At 40.9% G+C, this 11,834-nt stretch overlaps 1 protein-coding gene across 1 annotated transcript; it reads left to right on the top strand.

The window, feature by feature from the left end:
• The first annotated feature begins 9,694 nt into the window (after nucleotides 1–9,694).
• LOC127186232 (40S ribosomal protein S20-like) lies at nucleotides 9,695–9,928 on the top strand. The gene has a single exon (XM_051142676.1). It carries the CDS (start codon nucleotides 9,695–9,697, stop codon nucleotides 9,926–9,928), a length of 234 nt encoding a protein of 77 aa, XP_050998633.1.
• Nucleotides 9,929–11,834: the final 1,906 nt, after the last annotated feature.

Here is an 11,834-nt window from a genome sequence, read left to right on the forward strand (position 1 = left end):
TATTTGGCAACCTTAAAGAAAACATCTTTTCTATCTTGGTGAGTTTAAAATTCTGAATGTATTCACCTTCTATCGTAGCTCATCTCTATCAACCTAAAAACAGCTTAACTTCTAAACAACTATGCTTAATTGTAAACTAAACTATCTGTCTTCAACCCCATCAGAGACTTGAGAAGGAATAAAATTAATTACCTGAGTAAACAGGATGCGTAGGTTAGTAGCTTCCAAAATGAAAAAAATGACAGAGACAGTTTACTGCCTGAACAGCCACTCAAAACTCTTTCTCTAACATGTTGGAGAAGCATCTTCAGCCTGCTGGCCCAGTATTTTTGACAGACATACTAATGAGGCAAGAACCATTGAGGACTTGCTTACCTTGTCTTGGAAGAGTTTGGCTGTCAACTCCACCTGCATCCAAGTTTGCCCATTACAGGCAGAATCCTGTCTGTGGCAGAATGAGGACATTTTTGCCCAGTGGCTTGTTTGCCACATCTGAAGCCATCTCCATAAGGGGGTTCTTGGATGTTCACCATCTTCTTTGAGGCAGGCTGGGTGTTGCCAGAAGTTAACCTGTCTCATCCTCAAAGAATCCTCAAAACAGTAAAAACTAGCTTTAAATTCCATACTCTGTAGGTCTCTGAGGTTTTTGAAGACCGTATCTAACTATTTTACCTTATCTATCTATAGAATAATATCTATCTGTTAAAGCTAGGATGTATATTCTTGTGATAAAAATAAAGTAGTATTTGACATGGCCATGAGTTGATCAACTAAAATTAACTTGTATTATTAGTTATCCTGAACAGTTTGCAGTAGCATTTTCAAAGTATTAGAAATAAACCTTGTATCGTAATTGAGTTGCATGGGTACAACAGTTCATATTAGGGTAGAAATATATTTAATGTCTGTGAAGAATAATCTTAATTTTGAATTGTATACCAATGTATCAAATTATACTTATTTTGCATCAATATACAAGATTCTATACCAATGAAATAAAAATAACCCTATTTGTGAGTAACAGTTAAGGCCTTAAGTTGAGAAGCAGATTCAATAATCTACTTTTTGTCCTATAGTATCTCTATACTTCTAGATCCACCTTCTTTCTTTTAAACCCCGACTTCCATTCCTAAGAAAGAAAGATAAAGGAAAAAAAAGAGAAATTCCTGAGTCCGATCTTGTTTTCTCTCTGAATAAGACCAATAATTAACATCCCAATGAAAATAAACGTCCATAGCACAAGAAACAACCAAAACCTTACCCAACCCCCTTAAGGGAAATGGGCTGTTGCTCTCTTTGTAAGGCTTCTTCTGGCTGATTTGGGATGAATAATACCTTTGTAGGGGCCCAAATATAACTGGGAAAATGGTTAAACAGGCTAGGGATAGCATGTGTGGGCCAGTCTCCAGATGTTAAGACATTCCAGGTTTAATAGAAGTTCTGTATGGAACAGTCTGAAATGCTGGACCAATTGGAACCAGGAGCTTTCTTCAAAGCTGTCCTAGGAGCATTTCTGTTCTGATCAGGAGCAGCAATCTAAGCACTTGTGGCTGGAACAGGAAGGAATCAGGATGTCAGCATCTCAGCATGCTGGAGGATGAATCCTGTCAGGTCTGATCCAGTGTCAGTGTCTGATTCTTTTGTTCTGAAAGCATATAATTTCTCACAAGCATTATTCAGTCCTAAAACTATAAATGTATGAGGTGTGTGAAGGCTGGTTCTCTGCTCTTTGTATGGGAAGAAAGACCTCTGTAAATCTTCATTCGTGCTATACAAAGAACGGCACGTAATAATGTGTCCTGGGCATCCTGTAACTAACAAGAAGCATTGGCTATGTTTAGACATTCATGCCTCAGCCAGTCTCAGAGCTATTCCTGTGTAGCAGGTTACCTGCTTGTTTTGTAGTTTGAAGTCATGTAAGTATAGCCAGACTCAAGTTACCAGGCTCCCTTTCATGGAGATCTCTTTCGTTTTGACCTCTTTCAAAGAGGAAGTATAACATTACCATTACCAAAACCATACCATCATTATCTAATTGAAATAAAAACAAGATTGGGTAGTTCCAAAAGTCCTTCTCTAGGTTTTATGGTGCCTGTTTTCTGAGAGAAAGCATCCCATTTAGAGACAAGACGGTTGCCCTGAGCAAAAGAAAAGGCACTCATCTTTAAATAAGCTTGTGTACACCCCAGTCATCTGGTATCTGGGTTTTTACATTTGCTGCAGGCGTTTTTGTCTCACTGCTTCTCTCCATGGGGAATGGATGATTCCACCTTTTAAGCATACGAATTGTAGCCTTGGAGATCTGGGACCTAACTAGGCTAACACGTGCTTTGTCACCTGTAAGTCCTCTGTGTCTCTCTGCATCAGGTGTGACCACCTGTCTGTCCCCCATGAAGGTGGATCACATTTGGATGGACAAGCTGGCTGCCAGAGCAGTGACACCTCAGCTCAGTCAGCATACAGAGGCTTTTTGATGTGGGAGGCATGCAGCTTGCTGTCTGTCTCCTCACCCAACCTTGGGTCTTTACACTGACCAACAGAACATATATCTCTTAGGCCAATTACGCTTTAGTACCAGTTCTCCAGAAGCTCCGCTTTTAAGGAGATAGGCTGGCCTTTTTACAGCAGTGACATCATTTTTCCTTATAAACCTTTAGTTCAGTAAGGACATATACTCCATTATTAAGAAAAAGGAACTTACACAGTTAACTTAAGGAAAAAATTGTCATTTAAAATCTTAGGCTGTTTCTGCAAACAACTTATCAGCAGGAGGTTACACCCTGACTGACTGTGGAGACCAGGCTGGTCTAGAACTCACATAGATCAGCCTGTCTTTGTCTCCACTGTGTTAGGATTAAGGGTGTGTGCCACCACCGCTTTGCACAAATATTTCATCTCAATTCCAGTCAAAATCTTCAGAAATCTCAAGCAAAAATGAAATAAATTAACAACAACAACAACAACAACAAAAATTCTAAGTCTTGGGTCAGTTGTGCCAATTTAGGCTTCAGTAAGCAAAACCCTGTCCATCATTTCTAGGAATTTAGTTGTTGCTAAATCATATCAGCAGGCTCTTTCCAGAAAGAACTGACAAACATCCTGCAACTACAGAATTCCAGCCGCTATCAACTTACCATTGGTTCTCTAATGGACAAGCTCTGTTTGGCCTTCTTAATTTCTCTCTTGTTGTGTCTGTGTGTAAGATTTTCAGGGAGTCTTCCTCTGTCATATCTAATTTTATCAGTTTTGATGAAAATCACAATTTCTCCTTTCCTGTATGAACATATGCAAAACCTCTACCCCATCGTAACACATTTCCTGTTCTCCATTCTGAGGGCAGGATGTCCTTGAAATAGACAGGCTGATCTAATTCAGCAGATTTTTCTATAATCCAATGTCTCTTCTGCAGCCATTGTTTTTTGTTGTTGTCCATTAGAATTCAAGATATTCAAAGTCAATAAGGCACTATGTAATCTATCTTTGGAGGTCTTTGATACCCCTCTTTGATTGATAATCATTTCTTTTAAAGTACGATTGGATCTTTCAATGACTATTTGTTCTTCAGGATTGTGTGGTATGCCTGTAACATGTTTAATTGTAAGGGCAAAATTAATGCCATATTCTATATGTTATGTATATTCTGCAATTAATGATGATCTGTATGAGAACTTGTCTCCCAGGTGACCCATGTCCCTGAGTTCTGGGAATGACGCCTGCCAGCAATCCCCAGAAACTCCATTGGCGCAGTTACATACAATTAGCTCCCAATGTTCCTCTAAGATAAAAAGACTTCCTCTCCAGACCCAGCCTCCACTGAACCTGTCTAAAGATCAACATTCCTGGGAACCACAACCCCGCTTCCCTTTATAAACTCATTGCCCTTGAAGCTCGGGATCACTCTCCTATCCTGCTGCGTCAGGAAGGATGGTGATCCAAAGCTCTGAGCCCGTAATACAGGACTCTATGTTTGTTGCATTGGTATCAAGTCCTGGTGGTCTTCGGGGGGCAGGTCTTGTGATCTGGGTGATCTCAGTATTATACTGAGCAATCTCGGTATTAAATAATGTTATAATATGTAAAAATAAAGTTTTATTTTATTAGGGACAGATGATGGAGCATTGTCAGTCTTAATTTGTTTTGGTATATGCATGATTTAACTTGTTTTATTTAAATGTAAGAATTTATTCTGTTCTGTACACTGAAGGAGAGATAAACAAGTTTTTTGTTTAGATCACAAGTGGGGGATGAGAAAAAGACTTGTGAGAGAGCCAGTGATGTTTGTCCCCTTAGAAGTCAAACCACTGTGGGGGGAGATTGGTTGTTAACCAGCTGAAAAAAATCCTTGAACAAATTCTGAGAGGAAGTATAAATGTGAGCCAAAAACAGGCGGTGGGGCCTTTGGAGACTTGGGATAGTTTTGGCTGTTTATTGTTCCACTTTGAGATGTTCCTAGAGAGAACTGCTCGAGGGAAGGCTTTGGGGCTCCTGGTTCTGGCTGAGGTTCCAGGTTCCAGTTGCTCCAGGTGCCAGCAGAAGAAATTCTGCTGATTATGCCAGGAGAATCGCTCCTCAAAACTGATAACCTTAGAGTTTCATTATTGTATTCTTTAATCTTCTTTTCCTATTGTTTAGGTTAGTCGGGTTATAAGTGAGGTACTCTTGGTTAATAAGTTGATAATAAAATATATTTGTTAAGAAAATCGAGTCGGGCTGGAGAGATGGCTCAGTGGTTAAGAGCATTGCCTGTTTTTCCAAAGGACCCGGGTTCAATTCCCAGCACCCACATGGCAGCTCGCAACTGTCTGTAACTCTAAGATCTGGCACCGCTACACCAATGCACATAAATTAAAATTAAATAAAATATTTAAAAAAAAAAAAAAAAGAAAAATCGAGTCTACAGTACACCTTGATTATAAATTACTAGTTGTTCAGAGGTGATTAAAGATCTTTAATATCTGTAATAAAAAGGTTAGCTTAAACTTGTAATTTAAAGTTGGAGTTATTTTAAACAGCAAGTGACTTAAGGCAATTTAGGTCTCCTAAGGTATTTTTAAATTCAGAGTTTTATTTAATTCGTGTCCTGTATTAAAACCTAGAGTTATAAAAGATAAAGATTTAAAACAATGTTTCTTTAATAAGGCATTACAGCTGCACCTCCAGCTTATATATACCTTAAAATTATACTGTGAGTCCTTATCTAAGGATGTAGAATTTGCTTATTGGGTATGATGTTCAAAATTTAAGTTCAAATTCTTGTTTAGGACATATATGTGCGTATATGTGTTTGCAACACAAATGTTTTAAAATAAGCAATCCAGTGGACCACATGGTCTGCAGCCTGCCATGTGACTCCACCATCTTGAGATATCCACGTGGAATAAGGTGACGATTTTAGAGCCTCTTGGTCCTAATGAGCTCTCTGCTTGTTATAGAGGTTGATTCAGATTAACAGACTGCTATATTACAGACTTTGGAAACGAGTAATTCTAAAGATACTGTTAAGTTGAGATATATTAATTTTAAAGATATTCAATTGGTTTACTGTTGAAATTTGGGGTTTGTCTTCTAAAAATTATGGTTATTATGGTCTACTTCCACTCTCAAAAACATTAAAAATCACTGCCTTAGAAATGCCTTATCTAAAGATGGCCATATTTTTTAATTGCCCTCCACAGCCTCTAACAGTATGTGGCTTGCTGCCATGTTGACTCTGGCATTAAAAGGGTGGAGCTATAGCTGCTGCTGCTCTTGGCTAAGAGTATCCCATGAACAGCAGCCATCTTGGTTGTGTGAGATTCATGCCTTCAGAGCCATCTCTATTGAAGGCTGCCAACCACATTCAGTTGCCCTTCTTAGCACCAAGGGCAACCTCTGTCCTTTAAGCTAGCTTTTCTGTTCAGTCTTAATGATGAAATGTGGCAGAATCAGCAAGATTGTCAGTCCCAATGGATTGTATCTATGATTCAAAGTTTTGCTTTGATATTAGTTCAGAAATATATTTAAAGTTATACTAATAACTGATGCAGTTGATGATCAGCTGTATCAGTGAATTGGTTGCCTGATAGTTAATGAAATAATTCTAAAGAATGATGCCCCATTAGCAAGGTAAGTTAGATGGTTTTTGGTTGTTCAAATCTTTGTATATTGCTGCAAAATTAAGGTTATACTTTGATTATATCATACTAGTATCAACTCTTTTAAGATATTGTACCTATGTAATTCAAAGCTATGTAACAGTTCCAGTCCTTTTTAAAAGCTCTATCGGTTGGCCTTTGGCTTGGCTGGGAGGGCCGGAGGCGCGCAACGTTCTGGTAATTATGATTGCGAAATAGCGAGGGCTTCGGTAAGTTTCCCTTGGCCCAAATCGCCATTTTAGGCTAGGAGTACCTGTAGAGAGGCAAGTCTACCATTCTAGTTGAAGGAATCAGTGTTAGGTGGAGGCTGCGGCTAAACCCACTGAAAATCAGTCCAGAATCTTAGTGTCTCATTGGTCAGTCTGATAGTGGCTGTAAAAGGTTGCTACGGCAGCGTGTTCCGTTTATAGTCCAACCACATTCTGACAAAAGCCAATGCGAAAGATTCTGAATGATCTAGCAGAGGCTCTCCAGACTCTCAATCCCAGCAGAACACTGTGACCCTTGGGTTTTCTCGTCTACAGAATATAGCGGAGAGTATTTGGCTGTGTTTCTAAATGCTTGTTACATTGATTGAAACCAAAATCTGGGCAAACGGCCTAAAACTTTTACACGGAGTGACACTGAAAGTATAGGCAGTGACGGAGGCTTCCGTGTCTCTGTAAAACTTTCTGCATAGTTTGGTGTGAGGTAAAGCAGGAAGATTGCAGGTGGGTTGTTTGGTTTTTGGCTGCTGACAGGTATGTTGTGCCTCTGAGGACTGCTAGTGAAAATAGAGTTAATTGTTTAAAACTAATAATTTAGCATTCAGATCGAGGAAAAGGTGCAGAATTTCAAAATGAGATGTGTTTTCTATTAATCCTGCCAGTGATCCTTTGCTGTTCTTGTTTCATCTCTGGCCTGTTTATCTAAATTTATGTACAGGTCTATAGAACTTACTAGCACAAGGTACCAGTCTAAAGGTTTAACATCCTTTAACTTAAGCTTATTTTGTAGTCTCCCACAAATATACATTTTTAGTAAATTATTTGATCAAAGTCTTTAGTTTCCATTCATTTTTGTTTATTTTATTATTATTACTAGGGGGAGGGCATATGTGCTACAGATGTCAACTTTGTGAAGTTTGTGGGTTCCTGACCAACTCAGGTTGGTCACTAGGCTTATATGGCAGGCACCTTTGCCTACTGAGCCATCTTGTTCTGTTTTTTTCCTTATTTCTTTATGAAGTTCCAGAATTAGAGTTATCTATTAAAAGTTTGAATAAATATTGGTCATAGTTGCTTTCCAGGAGATTATGTCATACTTTGTATCTAGTCATTTGGTACTTAATTCCCCCCCCCCCCATTTTTTCACTTACTATGTAAAAGAATGGCATAAAATTATTTTGAAAATTAAAAAAAAAAAAAAAAAAAAAAAGCTTCTATCACAAACTGTTTAAGATAATTAAAGCTTATGGTTTTGTTACATACTAGTTCAGCAGTTGATCACAGGTGTTTCTAAAATAATCAGCCAATATATAGCTAGAGACAGGCAATTCAGATAACGAAAGTTAAACAGATGTGGTCCTCAAACACTTGTCTGCAGATTATGATTATAACATTCTGTTTTTGTTTGTAAGACATAGTTAGAACAGATAGCTAAAGACAGACAAATATTAAATATAGATATACTGTCCTCAAGCTTCAGAGATCCGCTAAATATAACATTCAATATTTTTAATTATGACAGAGAATCCTACATCCTATCAGTAACTCCCCAAGGTCTCTGAAAAGATTTTGGCATGGCAGATGACCTCAATCCTAGACTGTGAGAAGAATGCTGTTTCTATACTGATAAAGCCGGCATCGTAGAGGTAGCATGAGGAAGGTCAGAGAAAGTTTAGAAAATCGCAAGCGGGAGAGATAGAGCTGAATCCTGGTATAAAAATTGGTTTTCTGCTTCCCCTCTTCTGACTACCCTCCCCTTCGCTGCTGGGACCTCTTATAGGGTTCTTACTACTAATACTTTTGGACTGTGGGCTTTCAGAAAGATTACTGACTTTGTCAAACGCCAGATAGACTCTGCCATACAGGGACCCACCATGTGGAAGTTCATTACCACAGGCGAACGACTCGACCCCGAGGCAGATGGCCATGCCGCCCCTGATAATGCGGCTAAAAGTGGCCTCGACTTCAACAAGCTGAGACCTAAGGGCTTGAGTCGATTGTTCACTTGAGAGAGGTGAGGCTAAGCACTGCAGGGAACCATGCCAGACACCCCGGTAGGTTCCTGAGGAGCACGCCTGACTGCATACAGGATGACGCGCATAAGGATGTTACTATCCTTTCCTGTCCTCCGTCCGCAAACGCGTCTGGGAGGTTGGGGACATGTGTGACCTGAAAAAATGGCCACGCATTGACCTCTTAACAACGCCCATCTCGAGGGGGGTCAGGCCTCTACTTCCCCCTCTCTCTCTCTCACTCTGCTTCTACTTAATAAAGAAGGGGAGATGTTCGGCCAGCCCGGGTCATTCAAGGCTAAAAGAGTCTACTGGCTATGGAAAGATACTGATGCCGTTCCAAAGCTAACTTCCTCCTTTCAGCCTCTGCATAACTTCCTCCTTTCAGCCCTCTGCATAACTTCCTCCCTTCACCCCCTGCAGATGTTATTTAGCAGGTTAGCTCGGGACTTTCCGAGAGATAGTTAGCTAAGATAAGATAGAAATTGCTCCGAGAAAAACCACAGGATGTTCCCCTGATGGTATTATCTGGAGACATTCTCGTGCCCCCCCCCCCCCACTGCTTAGTTCCTGCCTCCCCCCATATAAGCTTCTGTTTTTTATTCAATAAACGGATCTTGATAGGAACGCTACTTGGTCTCGCCTCTTTCTTTCCCGTCTCATCCCTCAGGTGTGGCTCCCCTCGCGACCCCGTAATACTGGTCCTGCTGGACGGGACACTGTGGTATTGTAGCCACTGGGAAAAACTGCCCCAATGCTTTGCCTGCTGCTTAGGCCCAGCCTGTACTATGGACAAAACTAGACATCGGCAGAGTTATTGTCTCATATTGCTGAAAACAGAGTGAGGTCAGTCTCTCATGTTTTTCCACAGGAACAGGCTCTCATCTTCTGTGTTTCTGTGCCTGATGGCCAGAATGTCTCTGCCCATGATGCCATGTTACCACAGGAAGCAACTGGGACAACTGTTTAGGTACCAGAATATAACTAGTCATCTCTGTCATTTTAGTTGTTTACATAAATTTGTCTGGGTAACAATTTATCCTTCTCAGGTTTTGGCCACATTGATGGCTAAGCTAATGGTAGCTTGACAGAGAACAATTAGATCCACTGTTAGCTCATTAGTCAATTCATTAACTAGTTAAAACTACTAGGTACCAGGTCTCTTCTCTTATTTAAAAAGACAAACAGGTCTGAGATGCAATGGTGCGTGCAGCAGAGCTCTGTTCACTCTGCTCCTGTCCTGACTCACCGCTGTTCCTGCTGAGGAACAAGTTGGTCAGGAAGCTGAGCCTCAGCCATGGCTTTTAAAGAAAGACGCCCATGCAACTCGACGTGGCCGTCCATGCTCACCAGCAGCAACGTGAAGTCGCTGGAGAAGGTGTGTGCCAACTTGATCAGAGGCACAAAGGAGAAGAATCTGAAAGTGAAAGGACCGGTGCGCATGCCTACCAAGACACTGAGAAGCTCTACAAGAAAAACGCCTTGTGGTGAAGGTTCCAAGACTTGGGATTGTTTCCGGATGAGAATCCACAAGCAACTCATTGACTTACACAGTCCTCCTGAGATTGTTAAGTAGATTACTTCCATCAGTATTGAGCCAGGAGTGGAGGTTGAAGTCACCATTGCAGACGCCTAAGCCAATTATTTTAATAAATTGACTTAACCAGTTTAAAAAAAAAACAAACAAACAGGCAAGACAGACATGATGGTGAACACCTTTAATCCCAGCACTTGGGAGGCAGAGACAGGCTATGAGTTTGAGACCAGCCTGATCTACAAAGCGAGTCTAGGTCAGCCAAGGCTACACAGAGAGACCCTGTCTTGGGGGGAAACAAAAGACAAACAGGCTTGCCTTGTTCCCAGGCTTCATGTTAAATGGTAAACAGATTTCAGCACAGCTTTTACTATTCCCTCATTTAGATGACTGCTCCCAGTAATCAACTGGCTGTGTCTCTTGATAAATAACTAGATTTTAAAAAAGGTATAAAGTTTGTTTAAGGTCTGAGATATGAAAGTTTAAGTTATAAAAAGTATTTAAAGGTTGATAAATAAAAATTATAAGGTTAAAAAATATTAAAATAAGTTTTAAGGTACATAAATACAAGTGTAAACCTATAAAAAAGTGATTTAAATGAGATCAATAGAGTTGACCTGCTGGAAGCTGATGTAAACCAGCCCCACAGATATGAGGGCTCCCTGCCTCTCCAACTGTGTTGGCTAAACAGATGCTTCTAATAAGTGCCACATTACCTAGCCTTTGACTAGCATTTTAGCCTTTCTAGGCCCTGATAACAGCACCCCTAATGTCAGCAGGAAGAAGTTACAGAAGATAAGACTTCACCCGTTGTCCCACTTTATAGGCTGAAATGCTAAACTAAGGCAAGGGCAACTCTCTGGCATAAGGAACAAATGGCTACAAGAGAATAGGACCTTAGTTCTGTTTCTCCCAGTCAGGCCTTGTACCGCCCAACCCCCTTACATCAAGCAAAGATTAGGCGCCATCCACTAATGGTCATGAGGGCGCAGCACTTAATGGTCATGAGGGCGCAGCACTTGGCCCTACAACAGACAGAATGAAATAAATAAGTCTCAAAAAAGCCATGGTTGAGCCTTCAATATACTTGTCAGCGGGGAGAATGGGAGAGCAAAAAGAATTAAAAAACATATCTCAGGATCACGGAGACAAGGTTTTATTAAATAGGATTAAAGAAGTGGGCACAGCTGCAGGGAGGACTGACCTTGACACATTACTTTCTGCCCACTGGATATATATGGTCGCAAGGAAACCAGATCAAAGGACCCCTAGCTCGTGACTTCACGTAGTCCTGCTGTGCTTTTGCTCCTCTCCCCCAGCAACAGCCCTAGCAACAGCCAATGGGCGTGGGACAGGACATTCCAACTGAAACCCAAGACCAGATACTCTCACACCCCCCATCCCCCACCCCCACCCCGACACCAAACAGAATAAAGAAGGAAGGCCAGAGCCGGTTTTTTTTTTTTTTTTTTGGTGCTTTCTTGTAACCTATCATTTTAGAACACACACCCCCGCCCCCCTTATGTATCTTAAACAATAGGTGTTTGCCAAGCAGGGACCCCTGTTTTAGGGGCACTGAGGGGAAAGGAACCTATAATGTACCTTGACCATAGCGTGGGGTCGCCTCCAGATACCACTGCATTGGTGATGGTCGTGGCCCAGTTCAAGCTGTAAATAAAGATCCTCGTGTCTTTGGTTTTGACTCCTGGTGATTTGGGAGTACTTGAGAGATGGGCACACAAGGTCTATTCTGTTTTTTTGGGGGGGGGTTGATCTGGTGCTATGTATTGTGATGCTAACTACTGGCCCCCAAGATTCAGTTCCTGCCCAGACAAACACATTTTCAGGTTTACCTGCCTTTGTTGTGTAAACCTTGCTCTACCTATTAAAGGTGACTGGTTAATAATTAAAAAAAAAAAGCTGAAGCCTGGGATTTGGTGGCAGCAGG

This window comes from Acomys russatus, unplaced genomic scaffold, assembly GCF_903995435.1.
Source record: "Acomys russatus unplaced genomic scaffold, mAcoRus1.1, whole genome shotgun sequence".
Classification (NCBI taxonomy): Eukaryota; Metazoa; Chordata; class Mammalia; order Rodentia; family Muridae; genus Acomys; species Acomys russatus.

What these genes read in the sequence shown, in the direction of transcription:
- LOC127186232 (XM_051142676.1), top strand. Translation starts at nt 9,695, where the DNA reads ATGCTCACCAGCAGCAACGTGAAGTCGCTGGAGAAGGTGTGTGCCAAC.